The sequence below is a fragment of the Saccopteryx leptura genome, chromosome 1 (genome assembly GCF_036850995.1).
Source record: "Saccopteryx leptura isolate mSacLep1 chromosome 1, mSacLep1_pri_phased_curated, whole genome shotgun sequence".
Taxonomy (NCBI): domain Eukaryota; kingdom Metazoa; phylum Chordata; class Mammalia; order Chiroptera; family Emballonuridae; genus Saccopteryx; species Saccopteryx leptura.
The window spans coordinates 190979587-190999080 of NC_089503.1; the positions used below are offsets into that span (position 1 = coordinate 190979587).

At 36.2% G+C, this 19494-nt stretch overlaps 1 protein-coding gene across 1 annotated transcript in view; it reads right to left on the bottom strand.

Moving 5' to 3' along the window:
* Positions 1 to 7190: 7190 nt before the first annotated feature.
* Positions 7191 to 19494, bottom strand: part of FMN2 (formin 2) — a 386045-nt gene continuing 373741 nt past the window's right edge. Inside the window, exons 17-18 of the mRNA XM_066383454.1 lie at positions 11755 to 11836; positions 7191 to 8653 (exon numbers count right to left, since the gene is read on the bottom strand). Coding sequence (XP_066239551.1) covers positions 8627 to 8653; positions 11755 to 11836 — 109 coding nt within the window. The 3' untranslated portion in view covers positions 7191 to 8626. The remainder of the gene's footprint in view (positions 8654 to 11754; positions 11837 to 19494) is intronic.

A 19494-nucleotide genomic window follows, 5' to 3' on the forward strand; every position in this document is an offset into this window, starting at 1 on the left:
TTATTCCCATTCTTTTAAAGAATATCCCTAAAATTTTAACTTATACTTAATTTCCTATTTTATAACAAAGTCTGAATATATTCAATAACTTTGTGGTTTTTTTTCATTACAACACTTAAAGTACACACAGCACATACACATAGGGAGACCACAGTTTGTATATGGATAGTATTGGTTTATGGAGGTTTTCCTGGCATAACTATACTCCTTGTACTCTCACAGGTATTCTGTTTTGAAGAATAAATTATTGCTCAACCTACTTAAAATATCATAGTGCCTGACATTATTTTACATAACTATTAGTTTGTCTTCCCCATTAGAATGTGTGTCATGAGGACAAGACATTTTTCTGTTTGTCCATTACTTCTAAAGGCTACAACAGTTTCTGGCAGATATTATAATCACTCTATAGACTTTTTCTGAATTAAATAAATAAATGAATCCTTAGCATGCTTGGATTACTGCCTGAATTTTTACTGCCTATCTTGTAGTTATCTAAAATTTGAGCTCCCTTTGTAAACACAAACATAAGTTAGCATTGTCATTGTTTACAAACTAGAATTGATTTCTATCACCAATTTCTGTGTCTTCTCTGATTTCTTATAGCCCAACATTCTTTGTCTTCATTTCTTTTCCTTGCTGAAATATACAATCTAGCAAATCTTTCAGTGAGGTTTTTGGGTCATAAACTCTTTTAGTTTTTATATCTGAAGATATAGCTCCTTTTCTATGTGAAGGATACTTCAGTTGGATATAATGGTCTTGATTCACTGTTTTTTCTTATACAATTTGAAGCTACTACTTACTATTTGCTAACATATGTTGTTGTCAAAGACAAATCTGCTTTGATTTGTATTATTAGCATTCCATTGCAGGTAATGGTGCTTTTTTTTTTTTTTTTTTGAGGTTTTCAAATTTGGTCTTTACCTGACCAGAGATTCACTTTGATTTTTCCAGGAGCAAATTTATTGGTCTTTAGCCTGTCTGGCATTTTTACACATTTTCAAGCAGAGAATTCATGGCTTTCTCCAATTTTAGATATTCTCAGCCATTGCTATCTTCTCCACCATTTGCTTCAGTTTCTTCTTATGAAATGCCTCTGAAAGCGCAGTCTCTCAGTCTATCATATTTCTTGTAACTTCTTTTATAAATGTGAAAATATTTTCTCTTTCTGTGACATGACCTCAGTGAATTCCTTAGTCATCGTCCAAGTCATTAATGATCTCTCCGTTTGTGTTCATCTAGAATTATGTACTTATATGATTTTTTTCTATTTCAATGATTATATACTTTAAATTGTTTGCAGATGATAAATATTAAATTACTTAACTTTTTGCCCTATTGTTTGCAGTTTTAGAAGTGAGCTCATTTTCATTTATTGAGTTGATTTACTTTTTTATTGACATTTTTTTCTCATGTGCTTTGGGAATTGTGGTTTGCAGACTTGTCTTGAGAAGGTAGACATGTTTTTTCCCCCCTTACTTCTATAAATCTAGTCATATTCTCTTGTTTCCACCCATCCTGAACAAGGCTTTTCTGGTGGCATCGAGCTCCTGAGGCAATAATATTGGAGTTATTGCAGTTGTAGACATGGGCCCAGTTTGCTCTGCTGAGCTTGCTCTGCTTTCTTCTGACACCACGTTTGTTTGAATATCTTATGTCAGCCATTGAAGCTACTGCTAGTTGACTCTTGCTGGTAGGTAAGCACTAGCCTGGTCTCACATTTCTGTTAGTGAACTTAGTTTGGTTTTCTTCCACAAATGGGACACGATTGGTTTCCATAACCCTGTAGAGATATTCCCCTTTACCTCCCTCCTTCTTTTTCTTCCTCCCTCCTTTCTTTCTTCTGTTACTGGTTGATTTCTAGTTATTTTACTAGTTGATGGGAAAGGAGTATTAAAACATCTAGCTGTCATTATGGAATTATTTCTTCCTTAAATCTGTTAATTTTTATTTAATTTATTTTAAGGTTGCTATCAATACATGTTTATGAGTATGTAGATGTGTTTAAGTGTGTTTTTGCACAAAAAATAATTTTGCATTTTAAAATAATAATCTCTGTCTTTTATATAATGTTTAGCCCATTTACATTTCAAGTAATAATTCATAAGGTTATGTTCATCTTGCTGTTTTTCCTTTGTCTCATCTAATTGTGTTGTCCCTGATTCTTCTTTCCTGTTTTCTACTTTTTTTTTGACAAAGACAGAGAGAAAGACACAAAGAGGGACAGATGGGGACAGACAGAAAGGGAGAGAGATGAGAAGCATCAATTTTTCATTGTAGCTCCTCAGTTGTTAATTGATGGCTTTCTCATATGAGCCTTGACTGAGGGGCTACAGCAGCAAGTGACCCCTTGCTCAAGCCAGCGACCTTGGGCTTCAAGCCAGCAACCTTTGGTCTCAAGCCAGCCACCATAGGGTCATGTCTATGATCTCATCCTCAAGCTGATGAGCTCATGCTCAAGCCAGATGAGTCTGCACTTACGCTGGCAACCTCAGGGTTTCAAATCTGGGTCCTCTGCATCCCAGTCTGATGCTCTATCCACTGCACCACTACCTGGTCAGGCTGTCTTATTTTGAATTATTCAAATATTTCTTGGATTTCATTTTATTTATCTATTGGCTTTTTAGCTATATTTCTTTCCAAAACTTTTTTTAAGCAAAGGAGAAACAGAGAGGCAGACAGACAGAAAAGGAGAGATGAGCAGCATCAACTTATAGTTGTGGCACTTTTAGTTTGTTCATTGATTGCTTTCTCATATGTACCTTGACCAGGAGGCTCCAGCTGAGCAAGTGACCTCTGCTCAAGCCAGCAACCTTGGGTTCAGGCCAACGACCATGGATTCATAGTTGTGATCCCATGCTCAAGTCGGTGACCCTGCGCTTTAGCTGGTGAGTCTGCTCTCAAGTTGATTAGCTCATATTCAGGCTGGTGACCTCGCGGTTTTGAACCTGGGTCCTCAGCACTCTATCCACTGCACTACTGCCTGGTCAAGCTCTTTCCATAACTTTTTAGAGATTGCAGTAAGGGTTATATTATACAATGTTAGAGTATACATCCTTAATTTATTACAGTCTATTTGGAATTAATATGGTACCATTTCATGAAAATGTAGAAAATTTTCAGTATCTTCCCCTACCCTATGACATCTTTATAATTGTTTTATGCATTTTTTGTATACATTATAAATTCTTCAAATGACATTATATACCTCTTGCTTTAAACTATAAGTGTTTAAAAAACAAAAGCAAAAGAACTAGCCTTTTATATTTTTCTAGGTATTTACCATTTTCAGTGCCTGTTATTCCTTCCTGAAGATCTGTATTTTCCTTTGGTGTCATTTCCCTTCAATTTGAACAACTTTCTTTAACATTCTTGTAGTAAAGGTCTGCTGGTGACAATTACTCATAGTCTTCTTATACATGCAAGTGTTTTTATTCTACTTTTATTCTTAAAAGTATATTTGCACAGGACATAGAATTCTGGTTGACAGGGTCTCTCCTCTCATAGGACTTTAAAGATGTTGTCCCACTGTCTTCTGGCCAAGAAGACTGCTGGATTGTAGCTGTCAAGTGCAGCACCCTTACTGAAGATCGTCCTCAGGTCCCTGACCATTCTTATCTTGTCAATTCTCTGTCATCCAAGACTCTCCCTACTTTGTTCACTCTCCAGAACCTCCAAGTAGTTACTTATTTTATTGTTAAGAGTTTATAGTTACTATTGGTGGCAATGTTACTCTCTTAGAAACCTATACAGTCACACCAGGAGTGAAACTCCAGAACTCGTGTTTTAAACCTCTCCACACTGCTTCCCTAAAAGCAAAATTTTAAATAGAATATTGAATAAGTAAATTCATTACATATATTTTATACTTATTATTTATAATAATAATGAGTTCGAAGGGCAATCAGAAGGTGTCAGTGGAGTTTTCTTTTTGAAATGCTGTTTACTTTGACTTCTGTAATTAGTTCTTGTGGTTCCCAGCTCTTAATTCCCTAGTTGATCTTCCCAGAATTTCTTTGGTGACCTATTTCTGTTTCTCTTTTAAACACTGGTTTCATCTCAACCTCACTTAGTATTTTGGTTTTATTTTTTAAAATTGATTCCTGCTTTTCTAGGCGATTTCAACTCCTACCTGAATGCAGATGTCTCTTATATCAAAATTTCCAGAACTGAACCTCTTTCATGAATTTTTTATCTATATCTTCCATCTACTAAAAATATCCAACTGGATGTTCAGCACACATGAGGGATAGATAGGGACAGACAGACAGGAACGAAGAGATAAGAAGCCAATCATTAGTTTTTCTTTGCTCGTTGCAACACCTTCATTGTTCATTGATTGCTTTCTCATACATGCCTTGACCATGGGCCTTCAGCAGACTGAGTAACCCCTTGCTCGAGCCAGTGACCTTGGGCTCAAGCTGGTGAGCTTTTGCTCAAACCAGATGAGCCCTCGCTCAAGCTGGTGACCTTGGGGTCTCGAACCTGGGTCTTTCGCATCCCAGTCCGATGCTCTATCCACTGCGCCACTGCCCGGTCAGGCTCTTCAGTCCTTTTAACTCTAGAATTACTTCTTCTCTTCCTCTCATTTATTCATTTACAAAATTAATAATTCTTTATCGAGTGTCCCATATTGCTTCTAATATTACACATTTAATACCAGGAGCAAAAGTATCCTCCTGGGTTTAAATTTGAGTTGATGAGACTATAGATTAATAACCATATAACTATATAATATCAGATACTGATAAATGCTATAAAGAAAATGAAGCTGATTAAGGGGATAAAGTCTTGGGGGTTGCTTTTCTTGGTAGGTTTATTAGCAAAGGTTTCTGTAAAGCACTGATATTTATAAAGAAATGTGACTGAAGCATTTCCCTTGTATGGTTAATGCATGGAGTCATTCTTCCCTAAATAACCTAGTCAAGAAACCATATTGTCATCTTAAAATCAATCTTCCTTCTTGTTTCTCACATCTAAAGACTCAAGAGTTTCCCTTATCTATTTTACCACCTTCACATCTTTATTTTCAGCTCCCAGTTTCCATCTCTTCTAGTAACATCTCACTTAATTCTCATTTTATCTTTTGAATTACATTAGACTCTTTATAGATCTTCTGACCTCCACTTTATCCTTTATACTGGATACAAAGTGGACTTTTAAGAAATAAAAACCAGGTCATGTTATAGCTTAAAATAACTTACTGTCTACTTCATAAAGTTTCTAATTAATTCAGTTTTCAATGATCAAGAAACTGATCATTTGTCTTCAGCGTTATAGCTTATATCCTGCCTCTTATTATGTGTGTAGAGTCCATTTTTCCACAGACATGTAGGCTATTTTGTATCTGTTTTCTACACTCTTCTTCTTTTGTTTAAAATGAGGAGAGAGGAAATAGAGAGACTCCCGCATGTGCCCTGACTGGGATCTACCCGGCAATCCTCATCTTGGGCCTATGCTTGGACCAACTGATCCATCCTCAGCACTCAGTGCCAATGCTCAGACCAATCAAACCACTGGCTGTGGGACGGGAAGAGGGAGAGAAGGGGAAGAGGGTTGGGGAAAGAAGCAGATGGTCAGTTCTCCTGTGTGCCCTGACTGGGAATCAAACCCAAAATGCTCACACGCTGGACCAATGCTCCATCCCCTGAGCCAGGTGGCCTGGGCCTCTGTGCTCTTCTCTCACCGTGCTTCCTCTCTTAGACATGCGTCATCATCCCCTTCCCACCAAACATTTGGAAAACAACCATTTAGACAACTTTTAAGGCTGCATTTCAAACAAGCTCTCAGGTGGTTAATGCTGCTCCTCCACAACCCTACTATGAGCAACAAGGTATAGATGACTCTAAGGTATTTGACCCCAAAATACAACAAAATTTCATCAGTGTCTACTACAAAATCCTTTCCTATGTCTTTAAGTAACATCTATCTCCACTCTTTCTCTTTATACTCTGTTCCCTCCATCCAATCTGAACTAGTGACAACTCCTAAAAGAAAGGGCACCTTCTTTGGGCATTTGAGGACTACGTTTCCATTTCTGATTTCTCTTCTCCCTCTTCATTGCTTAACTCCCATCAATCCCTTGAGATTTTAGGTTTTTTACTTTCTGAATTTGATCTTACAATGAATTGTAATTGTTGCTTTCTATTCTTTTTACTCCTAACTTGACATTCAGTTATTTGATAAAATTCAGTTCTTTCCTGTTTAAACGTGCAGTTGTTAGCACTATGCCTTGGCATAATGTAGATGGTAAGCCAACATGTAGGTGATGAAAAAAGTGATTATTTTTATAGTATATTGAAAAATTAGGATAGACCTAAGTGCAAAGCTTATTTATGAAAAAAAAAAAAAGAAACTTTTCATGTTTCTCTATTAGCATCAGGCCTAGTTTTCAGCACATATTGTGAATATAAATCCATCTCTCTGCACCACAACTTTTCTATTGTCTTATCTTTCAATAGCCCTTCACCACTTAATCAGTATCAAATAATTTTTGCATTTAACTTTTTTTTTCTTCTTTTTTCAAGTAAGAGGAGGGGAGGCAGAAAGACAGATTCCCACATGTGCCCTGACCAGGATCCACCCAGCAAACCATCTGGAGCCAATGCTCTGCCCATCTGGGGCCATGCTTGCACCTGAGCTATTTTAGTGCCCGAGGAGGATGCTGCATGGGGCCATCCTCAGTGCCTGGATCAATACACTTGAACCAATCAAGCCATGGCTGTGGGAGGGGAAGAGAGAGAGAGAGAGAGAAGGGAGAAGGGGAAGGGTGGAGAAGTCAATGGTCACTTCTCCTGTGTGCCCTAACTGGGAATCAAACTGGGAACAGCCACATACTGGGCCAATATTCTACCACTGAGCCAACCAGCCAGGGTTGCATCTAATTTCTAAAAGATTTCTCAAACACTAATATGTTATTGTTCATAAGCAGAAAATACTTTTTCTTAAAATTACATTAGGAAAACTTCAACCTTTTTCAAAATATGTTTTGATGTAGCAGAATAATTATTTTATCTCTTAGAACAAGCAGTCATCAAATACTTAACTACTAACAACTGTTAAGTTTGAAATAAGAACTTTTAAAAATCTTCAAAGATGGCCTAACTTATTTTTCTCCGAGTTTTAAATATGATGGCTTCATTTTTCAAGTATCCTTAGGCAAAATATGCACACAATAGACACAGAACTCTTTTACTACTTATTTTATTTTCATATAAATTAACATCCTAAAAAATTGAAATAGAAACACTAAATACAGTATTGCACATAGCAATCTTTGTTAAATGCCCTATATTTTCATAGAAGAATATTAATATACACATTGGAGGGAGTGAAGGAAAACTACAAAACTACAACCAAAACCCACTACTGTTTCTTTGCACTTGAACAACAAACTAAACGGTAAGAGATCATACTTTACATAAATACAAACACAGCTATGAGTCAGAATATTTTCTTTTTTAGTTGCTTTCCATAATTGGTTTGCAACAGCAATAAATTCTCCCTTTTATCTACAGCCATAGCCCTCAACAAATATTAAAATAATTTTTACAAACCACACCTATTCACATTAGACAAAACCATCACAATGCATGATAAGTGGACTTTACTCTCAGAAGAGTAAAATTACTTTTTGCCCTTCAACATAAAACACTTTCTTAGGCTCATTTAGATAATTAATCATTGCACACTCATTTTACAGCTTTTAATCATCTGCCATAATCCATAACGACAATCCCAATTATGTCAAAATACTCAGGCAGGTATGATAATTCATCCAGAAAATGTATTTATTTCCCTAGATGACAATTAGTCATGTTTGGTAATTTTATGAGCATCATTTATTTAAATTCCTTCAAAATATTGAGTCATACTTTTTTTGTGAAAGGCAATAGCAAAGTTATAGAGAGGCACATAGATTTGCTTTATGTAGGGTCTCCAAAGATGGTCTGATAAAAGCCCTCTATAAACAAAATGGTTTCCTGCCTACATTAAATGATTTCTAAGAAAGGGGTTTCGTTTTGCTACATTTTTTCTACTCATTATCTTACAAGTAAAAAAATGATAATCTTTTTTCACAAATATATATTTATGGAGAGCAACTCAAAGACTTGGGAAAGCCTCAATTTTGCTATATAAATGGTACTTAAATTTTAGAATAGAAAAATGTATATGTAGATGTGAAACTGATATAATTCACTAGAAAGAACATTTTAACTGTCAGTCTAAATGCAGTGATGTGGAGTTTTGGTTGTCAGTAGAAAGAAAGGATTCTGCTGTATAAGGAATATTCTCATTAAAGGAAAATTCTGGTTCATGTGGAACATATTCAGAATTTATGCTGATACTGCCTCTCATACATGCTGTTTCGGTCTATCAGTATAGTACCATAAACTTTTACAAAAAGAAAAGATGTCAAATTCTCCACTGGTCTACTGCTTTGTATTTTTATATGAATGTACAGTAAAATTCAACAATCAGGAACTGCCTAGAAAACACAAAGATTATGCAAGAGGTCAAGGAGAAAAATGATCAAAATGACGTGGTTTCCTTCCCACCTTCAGGTCCGCTGAATATTGTCAGTGGTTAGAGAGCACTCATTTGCATTCTGCTTTGTCTTTGTTCAGGTTTTCATGCTTATCTTTGCTTTCTGAAAATAGATACAGCAGATAAGAGTTATAGTTAGAAACGACTTTAAAAAAAAATGTATGGAGTGGAGAGTAGCCCAAACAAGACCTTTTCATTTAGATCAGATTCTCTGGGAAAGGTTAAAGATCAACGAGCCCATAAAGGAAAAATATATGAGTAGAATATATTTCATCTTTTAGAATATTCACCAAGACAAACCACTATATCTTTTTGAGAGAAAAAAATGTTTTTAACATTTAGTTTCTAATTAGTATGAAAGAGTGCCAACTCAACTTTCTCATTCTCAGTTTTATGTACAAATACATTAATGTGAAAATCTAATCAGCTGTTTCTATCCTTATAAAAGTGTGATTGAGGTTAACTAAAAAGTAATTATTCCTCCTTGTTCCATACACTTTAAATATGTACTTTAATTAAAAAGATGGGAAATAAAATATACCATAATACTTGTCATAAATTAAAATTTTTGATAGAGAAACTGAAAGAGAAGCAGCCTTTAATTTTTAAAAAAAAAATTTGCAATTTTTTATTTATTTAGGTAGCTAGCTAGTTATTGTACTTAGCTAATAGTTCAAGGCACTCATTGTTACGCTGTTTTTTCTTAATTTTATTTTTAAATCACAGTTGACATTCAATATTATTTTATATTAGTTTCAGGTGTACTACATAGTCATTAGATAATCATAATTTATGAAGTGATTCTCCCCAATATTTCAGGTATCCACCTGGCACCTTACATAGTTGTTACAATGTAATTGACTATATTCCCTATACTGTACTTCACATCCCTGTGACTATTTTGTAACTACCAGTTTCTATTTCTTACTCCTTTCATCGTTTTCACCAAATCTCCCAATCCTCCTCTCATCTGTAAACATTCAGTTACATGTTGTTTTGATTATTATAGCTTTGATATTGTGTAGCACAATACCTCCAACTTTGTTCTTTCTCAAGATTGCTATTGCTATTCAGGGTCTTTTGTGGTTCCATGTAAATTTTAAAATTAATGTTGTAGTACTGTAAAAAAATGTCATTGGTATTTTAATAAGAAGTGGATTGGCTCTATAAATTGCTCTGGGTAATATAAATATTTTAACAATGCTAATTCTTCCTATCCATGAACATGGTATATGCTTCTATTTATTTGTATCTTCTTCAATTTCTTTCTTCAATATCTTATAATTTTCTGAGTACAGGTCTTTTATCTACTTGGTTAAATTTATTTCTAGGTATATTTTTTGTTGCAATTGTAAATGGGATTCTTTTCTTAATTTCTCAGAGAGTTCATCACTGGTGTATAAAAATGCAACCAAATTTTAAATATTATCCTGATACATTACTAACTTCATTTTTCAGTTCTGGTAGATTTTTTGGGGGTAGAATCTTTAGGTTTCTTTATATAGAATATCATGTCATCTGCGAATAATCACTGTTTTCCTTCTTCCTTTCCAATATTGATCCTTTTTATTTCTTTTTCTTGTTTGATTTCTATGACTAGGTTTTCCAATACTATATTGAATAAAAGTGTTGAAAGTGGATGTCTTGTTCTTGATCTTAAGGAAAACGCTTTTATCTATTCCCTGTTGAGTACTCTGTGGGTTTGTCATATATGGCTTTTATTATATTGAATTATGTTCCCTCTATCCCCACTTTGCTGAGAGTTTTTATTATAAATAAATTCTGGATTTTGTCAAATGCTTTTCTGCACCTATTAATATGATTTTTATCCTTCATTTTGTTTATGTGGTATGTCACATTAATTTATTTGTGAATACTATACCAACTTTGCATTCCAGGAATAAATCTCACTTGATTATGGTGTATGACCTTTTTAATATATTGCTGGATTTGATTTGCTCATATTTTATTGACGGTTTTTACAACTATGTTAATCAGGGATATTGGTCAACACATTTCCCTTTTTGTAATATCTTTGTCTGGTTTTAGAATTAGGATAAGGTTGAACTCATAAGATGAACTTGGAAGACTTTCCTTCTCTTGAATTATTTGGAATAGTTTGAGAAGGATACATGTTAATTATTCTTTGAATGGTAAAATTCACCTGTGAAGCCATCTGGTACAAGACTTTTGAAGGGAAAACTGCTTTTAACTAAAGTCATAATTCATAACTTTTTCTAAAGAGGGCTGTTTAATCATATAAAAGTTTGGGTTGTTTTAACACCTTTTCCACTTTGACTATGTTAGACTAATCCAATTCAAAATTCTATTTTAAAGCCTAACTCAATTTTTCATTTAAAAGAACATCATTTAGTCCTGGCTGGGTAGTTCAGTTGTTAGAGCATCATCTTGAATGCCAATGTTGTAGGTTTGATCACTGGACAGGACACATACAAGAATCAATTAATGAATGCATAATTAAGTAGAATAACAAACTTATGTTTCTCTCTCTCTCTCTCCCTTCTCCTCTCTCTAGAATCAAGTTGAAAAATTAAAAGAGAATCATTTACTTACTTTGTGGCACAAAATACTGACAGTACCATGAGGAAAAACTCATCATTTTCACCAAGCCCTTCCCTTCTAGTCTGCAAAGCTTGGTATTTTATTTTTAAGGAAGAAGTGAGCAAGAAGGAAACTTAGAATAGCTTGTTAAACTCAGTTTATTGACTGACAGCTGCTGAGCAGCCAACTGTGCAGTGCCATTTCTGGGTATAAACCAGGTCTGAATCCTCTAGTCTAGCAAAGGACAACTCTACACTTGGAATTTCCCATTATGTTTTAGATCCCAGTGTCACTAATGCAATTATAACAGCCACTCTGGGTTCAAATACAGCCCTGTACTGTGATCATGTGTAATAAAGTGAAAGATTAGCCCCAACTCTTGCCTACACACCCGTATCCATATATAAGCATTTTGTAGTAGATTTATCTTAATTCTTCAACTTGAAATGCTGAATACTGGGATTCTTTCAGCCTTTTGGGGCTAATGAAAGGCATTAGGAAGAGAGAATTCTTTAAGTTAGATGCTTATTACTTTTTCAAACAAGAGAAAATAATTAAAATATTTTGTTTATATATATTGTCATAACAGTGTAAAAGCCAAAGACAATCACAGGGTAAAGAACAGAAAAGTTAAATACTTACAATTCCAGAGTCATGTCTTGGTTTTATTTTATAAAGTGATTTTCCCTTTTTCTGCCTACACACCTCTTCGGCTTCTTTCACTCTGGGTGGGGAGAAGACAACATGCATAGATCACAGCATTCCACCTTATGGTTGGTGAGCAAACACCAAATTATTAAGGGTTTCATTTTTTTGGAGAAAAGAATACACAGAAATGTTAGCTAAATGTTAGAACTAGAGGGAAATTCATTCAGGTTGTTGTATTTTTTATTTTTAGAAAGGCAGATTGCTACATGCAGCATCTCATTTGGATGAGTCTTGGAAGCTTGAGTACCCTACATTCTCCTACAAAAGGGCCCTGAGAGCCTGTTTTTGGAGGGTCTAGCAGGGGGCACAACTAATTGTATACCCTTGATCAACTAATGGTCCTCTCCTCTGTCGGGGCAGGTTGTCTGCTTCGACCAAGCGCACAGCTTCCGGAGGGACGCACATGGAGCAGTGAGGGAGGAAGGGGACACCCGCCTAGCCAGCCAGATCAGCCAAATCAACCCTGGCGATCAATGGAGTGACAGTTGTCATAGCCATATTGTCCTCACATCCCGTCCAGGGGTTCTTAACTTGGAATCAAAGAATGTAGAATGGAATAGTATACAAACAGATAAATATTTTTATGTCTATATATGTATTAAAGGAGTCTTAGATATAAGAAAGTAAAGAAACAGTCCTCATCTTTCAGGTGTGAACATACTCAGATTGGCTCTGTTGCATAATCAGAATAGACACTTAACATAAATCAGAAGCATTAAAATAATTAAATTAACAGCAGCACATAAAAACTCAAATGCTTATTTAAAATGATTTCAGATTCCCTTTCCACATCATAGTCATGCATGAAAGTCATTTGCAATGAATACTTGGGCAGTTTTTTAAAAATTGAACTTCATCAAGCATGGGAACCAATCATTTAATTGAAAACAGAGAGTGAACAATAATAACATTTTAATACCACTAAGATTTCTTTTTGAACATTCACGCCAAGGAAACTGGTATTGAATTTGCCAGAGGTGGAGTTAAAAGAGGATGTTATTTGAAGATTAAGTTCTGCATTCAGTTCTGGCTTTGCAAGGAGATGCTGGTTAATGCCCTAATAATACTGACCCTGTGTTTCTTCAAACTGTAAAAGAGATCAATAATATATAAGTATTATTATTTGTTGCAAAGATTTAAAATTTTAATTAAAAACTTCTAAAATTTAAAATACTATAAACAGTTATACATGATTACTTCAAACATAGTGTAAGAAATCAACAAACTGAAATTCTATGAACAAAAGAGATGTTTTATTTTTCATCAGATGAAAAATAACATATATGGTTAATTGTACTATTTTGTTATGATGATTTGCCTTGGGAGTTAAAAATGAAGTACTTCTGAAGAAAGTAAAAGTAAAAAGGCCATGGCAATTTAATAAAAGACCTTGTATGTATATCTCGAAGCCTATTTCCTCAAAGAAATTATAAATATAGTTCTTGAGTCCTGTGGCAAGTGCTAATGAGAGAATTTATTTCCTACACAGCTGAGTAAATCTCTGTACTTAAACAATACAATGCAACAAATAATACAACAGAGGAGCTACAAGGTTGATGTTATAGTTAACCTTAGAGTGTGACCAATGAAAGTAATTCCTTTAGGACATAAAAGGCCTGTGGGATTGATATTGTTAGTAATTTCAGAAAATGATGACAATTTAGAAGACAATCCATTGTTAACACTTTTATGACTTTCTGTCCAGGCCATAAATTGCTTTTAATCCTTCCTCCAAACATTTGAAAACAAAAATATTTTCTTTATAACAAACCAAGGATTGCAGAGTCCGAGTCCCCATCTTCCTCTAAAATAACTACCAGTAAATTTAAGTTGAAGTATTTGGACAGGGAACGAAGGAAACTTTATTTTAAGCACTTAGCCAAAATTCAGTAGATCTTCTCTTATATTTACTAGGAACACTTTAAAGCATTTGTGACATTTATAAAAATATACTTCACAAGTATTCAGATCATAAAAACATTTTAGTTTTCTCCCAGTCTTATGTATCTTGTTCTTAACACACATTTTTATAAGGATCACAGGAAACCGAGTCTAATACACACACATTTAATTCTATATAAAAACAAATTCAGCCATTTCTTACAGTGGAAATGACGAAAACTATAAAGAATGTGTGTCAATGAACCCTCACAAGATCTTTTAGCTCATTCGTTTATTTGACAATTCTCCATTTATGGAGGAGTAACTCCAGGTCAGGCACTGGGACTAGCTCAATTTTATAAGGACAACTAAATTCAACATCTAATTGGAGAGAGACACACATAAGCAGGTCAGCTGGGATAGTGCAGTGAGTACCACCACCTAGGTGTGTAGAGGTCTAGCTGTGTCCTGGAGGAGGGGGTTGGCAGGCAGAGCTGATGGGAATCCTTCTGGAGCAGCTTGACAGCCAAGCCTTGTTTCAAAGATAAATTTTAATTTTTCACACTGTTTTTTGATGGGGGGGGGGGTGGTAATGGGGATGAAAGAAGACTACTGTGTACACAGTAATAAATGTAAAGACCATCACTTAGAGAACCAGAAGCACATGTCTCTTCTGCTGCCACTGGATACCTGCTACTCAGAGGCCACAGTTCAAACTGACTTTCTGGTTTATGACTCAGTTTCTCACGTGCATGACGGCTGAGTTAGCCACTGCATCCTGATAGCCTCCAGATGCACACAGGATTTAGGGAGCTGGAAAACTGCATCAGAATCTCGAGCAGTTACTCTTCCAATATAGGAGGAGAATCATGGAAATGTATTAAAATGCAGGGCTGCAATCCTACTCTCCTATACTCTGGGTTAGTCCCTCTGAAAGGCATTTAGAAGCAGCACCCAGAAGAATCTGAGTAGGTGGCCGGTGGGCAGCCCTTTGAGAACCAGCATTCTGGAACTGGGGGATCCTTCCTGAAGCCCCAACTGGGTGGCCACCCTGAGCCCCTAGACAGCCACACGCGCTTACCCCTCTCTACTTTACAGTAAGACTGAACATCCTAGGGTTATAACACCAAACGAGGAAAAATTGCTCACTTTAGCACTTTGTTGAGTCCCATCTCACTTAAATGAATGTCGCCTCTTCCAAAGGCCAATTTTATTTCAACAAAACTCTGACAAAAATATTTTCCATACTTTAGACAGGAAAAAAAAATGGGCCCTTGGAGAGAGACACTGCCAGTATTGGCTCAAAGGAGAAAAATAATGAGGGAGTAGCTGGGACGGAGGACCCAAGACAGCTGCCAATACAAGTGTTTCCTCCTTGGGCTCTCCAACTGGGCGACCATCAGCCACAGTTCAGGCCTATTGAGTAACTACTTGTCCATGTTCCATCCTCTTTCCTTCCTGCCTCACTCTTCATTCAACAATGCCGAAAACTTCTGAAACGAAGCAGGAAAAAGATGTTCATCTCACAACTAGATGCTAAAGGCTTTACGTGAAAAGGAATAGTGCTGATAACCTTTCAAATGATAAACAGAAATGAACAATTTGTTCTGTTTGGAAAGGAGGCGGGGAGAGAAAGAGGGCTAATACTTCATTTATAAAGAAATACAGCACTTTATTTACATGAAGGAGGAGGAAAACATGGTTGGTTTAAAGAAGACAGTCCTTGGCTTCCCAATTTTGCCTGTACTTGAGTTTCAGGTCCAATGTGGGTGAGGTCTATGGATGGTGTGCAGAGACAGACATAGTGCTCATGCACAATTCAGGAAGATATGTTCTGTTTTTTTAAGTGAGAGGAGGGGAGATTGTGAGACAGACTCCTGTGTGCACCCTGATGGGCTCTACCTGGCAAACCCTGTCTGGGAGCTGATGCTTGAATCAACTGAGCTAATTTTAGTGCCTGCGGCTGATGCTCAGTCCAACCAAGCTATTCTCAGCTCCCAGGCCAATGCTCAAGGCAATCGAGCCACTGGCTGCAGGAGGGGAATGGGGATGGGGAGGGAGAAGCAGATGGTCACTTCTCTTGTGTGTCCTGACCAGGAATCAAACTCGGGACATCCATTCACTGGGCCGATGCTCTATCCACTGAGCAAGCCAGCCAGGGTTGATATCTTCTTTTTAATATTGCTGCATTCACACAAAGAGGACTACCAGGGCACTTGTTAATCAAGATTTCATCCTATTAGAGAACTAAAAGTGGAAGAAAGAATTTTTGGATGATGTCTTTGATAGACTAATTCTAACTGCAACTTCCAACCAGCAATCTAGATAACAGAAAAAAAAATATGAACAAAACCAAATCATATGGTAATGTAAACTCTTCACTTAGCACTTTTCACGATTTTGGAAAAACAACAACACAGAAAGCAGAGACTAGAAAACCAGAAATGTAGCTGTATCTTTTAGACAGAAGAATAATAACTGGTATAGAATGATTATAAAATTTGACATTTATGTTAATGTTTGTTGCATTTAACTTGATCCTGTGTCTACTTTTTAAGTTTTCTGTTTGTTCCTAGGACAGCAGGTTTTAATTACTCTAGCTAGCACCAACATGCCTACCTCTATCTTCTTGTAATAATTTCTATCTTTTTAAAGAGGAAAGCCAGATAACTCAGGTCATTTAAATGAGCCTCAAATTAGAGCTATCACTCTCTGTTCATTCCTAATTCAGTGAATAGAGTTTCTGGACTCAGAAGCAGGGAATATTTCAGCTGCCATTGGTCTTGTCCCTCACTCCCCACTTCCCGCATACTTCAGGGTTCGCAGTTGTCTAGAAGGGGAAGGAGTCCAGCAGTCTGACTTACGAACATACACAGGGCTTTCCCGTCCTAATTCTAGGTGTATGAGTCCAAGCTATTGCATACCTGAGTCATATTGGATCTCCAGCCTGCTTACCCAGCAAGTTGTCCATAAAGCTGGAGGGTAATAATGCTAGAATGACTGGAAAACCTGAAATTCAAGCTTATGTAGGTGACAGAGTATGTAACACCATTAATTGGTAACGACAGACTTTGAGATGCTACAGAGAACCAGCAACGTTTGTGAGAAATAGTACTGGGAGTATCCCTTGGCTGTAATTATTTTAAAGGGCAGAAATGACCAGAGGAAAACAAAACATTGTTAAATATTAAAGCTTAAATTTACTTTAAAAAACTCTTATATTAAACTTACCTTCTAAAAATAAAGTTGTATATGTAACCTAAAGGAGGCTAATTAAATTTCAATATGTCTGTGTGAATTTTTATTCTTTACATACAAATATTCTAAATTGTAACAACTTCATTTGCTTTTAAGATATTAAACTTACAAGTAAGTTATTAAACATAGAAAATTTGACTTCAGGAGAATGAGCCTATTTTAAAATTAAACTTTATCTTATAGAGAAGACAGAGGTAGGAGACCAAAGGAAAAATACTTTAATTACAGAATTTGTTGAGAGTATTTTCAATTTAGGGTTTACATTATAAAGAAGACAGAGGTAAGTAACCAAATGAAAAATACTTTTTATCAAAACATTTGTTGAAACTAGTTTAAATCCCAATTACATTTTAATTTTGGTATTTTCAAAGCAAATCACATGTTGTCCTTGATATAACTGGTTGCATTTACACTAAGGGTTATTCTAAACATAATATGTGGCTTCTTTCTCTAATAGAGACACATTTTTCTCTGTCCTCTCTTCCCTAACCCAGACCCACTTATTGTCAGGCTAACATATACAAAAAGTTCCATGTGATTAAGTTTAGAGACAGTTTGTGAGATGAGTAAGAGAGATACTCGCTGACGCAGACACAGAGAACTGAGACCAGATGTCCCTGCAGCCTACAGGCAGAAGAATTTTTATCTACTTTCTAGAGGAAAAGCCAGGCTGGCCACAATCTTATCAAGAAAACAGATATGCTCTCATCGCTCAATCGAATGAGAAAGGGAGCCTCTTTTCTGCCACAAAACATTAATAATTTTGTCTAAATAAGTATCTCTGGCAGACGGATTCATTTCCTGCTGGCTCCAACCCACTTGCTGGGAGTAGCTTGATTCGTTACTGGAGCCTGTGTAGCTTTAAGGGCAGCCCAGAGCTGGGATGTTACATGTCTGCGGCTTTATACAGTGGAGATGGTTCTCCTAACAATAAGCTAGATATAATAACTATTATTATCTATTCACAATCTAAAATCTAGGATTCTGTCTGTAAAGACATACATGTTCTATGTTTATAGTCAAAAACCTCCAAATATATACTGATCATAAAGCCAAGAAGCAGAGATGATGTCCACCAGTGTTTCTTGACACTATTTTTGTGAAGTGTTTGTGGGTAAAAAGGAAACACATTCAACCAAACATGTTAATGTCCTCACTTCATTGAAACAACATTTTATCTGCCTACAAATTGACAATTTCTTAACCCAAAAGAGAAAGGGAAAAAAAGACACACACACACAGAGAGAAACAGGAGACGCTGGTTATGAATAGGAGTGGCAGCCTTGAAGTTATGGGTCCCCACCTTGTGGGTTTAAAGGTGATTTGGGGGAGTTTGCTTCTGACTATTTTGTCTCCTGTATTGACCTCACTGATTTAAAATATACACACACAAAACCATAAAACCCCTGAAATATAGTGGAAGAAACCCACCAAAATGTCACTTATTAGCTCAAGTAAAAAAGACCTTAAGTTTTCTCAGGCCCACATTTCAGAATTGGACTTGAACTTCAGAATTTCACCAGTGACAATCTCTGGCTTTCGCAGAGGGACTGTTGCATGTGCACCTCAACTGCTTCCAGGGAGCAGTTAGGGTGAGCACAAAGTTGCTCCCAACTCAAGGAAAGTAAGGTTTAAAAAAAAACACTTTGAGCTACTTGATGTGATAGGAATGTGGCTCAGAGCTGAAGAAAGACTTGCTGGGCAGCCCAGGGTGCAGAGCACCAGCTCACAGGGCTGGGGGGTAGCATGGACCGTATTCCACTTACTTCATGGTAATGCATGATGCAGCCATGCCCCTCTGCTAACAATATGAGCTTAAATTTGATTGTTTATTTTTTAAAGATTTATTCATTTCTAGAGAGGAGAGAGGGAGAAGAGGGAGAGAGGAGCATCAACTCCTAATGTGCTTTGACCAGGCAAGCCTGGGGTTTTGAACTGCCAACCTCAGCATTCCAGGTTGATGCTTTATCCACTGTGCCACCACAGGTTAGGCAATATGAGCTTAAATTTGAAGAATATTCATAGCCTAAAATATAGAATTCCATGACAGTCAGACATACATGTTCTATATTTATAGTCAAAAACCTCCAAATATATACTGATCACAAAGCCAAGCAGCAGAGATGATGTCCACCAGTGTTTCCTGACACTATTTTTGTGAAGTGTATGTGGGTTAAGAGAGATGAATTTTAAAGAAGCTCATTCAACCAAACAAATTAATGTCTTAGCATCTGATCTCATTAATGACTGGGTAAGATTCTATAAATGTAGAATATTTTAATTACATGGATAAACTATCACAGAAAAAAACTTTCCCTACAGTTTTGGAAAGGCTAGAAATGAGGAAAAATGGGGATGGATGGATGCTATGCTCTCATTTCAATGCAAATGAAACAAAAATTTCACACACACACATAAATTGTTGACATCAACCTCTCTGTTAAATCAAAGCATTGTCAGTGCTTTCCTATCTGGTGGACTCACCAGCTTCCTGATCCTCTACCACACTCATGACTAACATGGTTAACTAGTCCT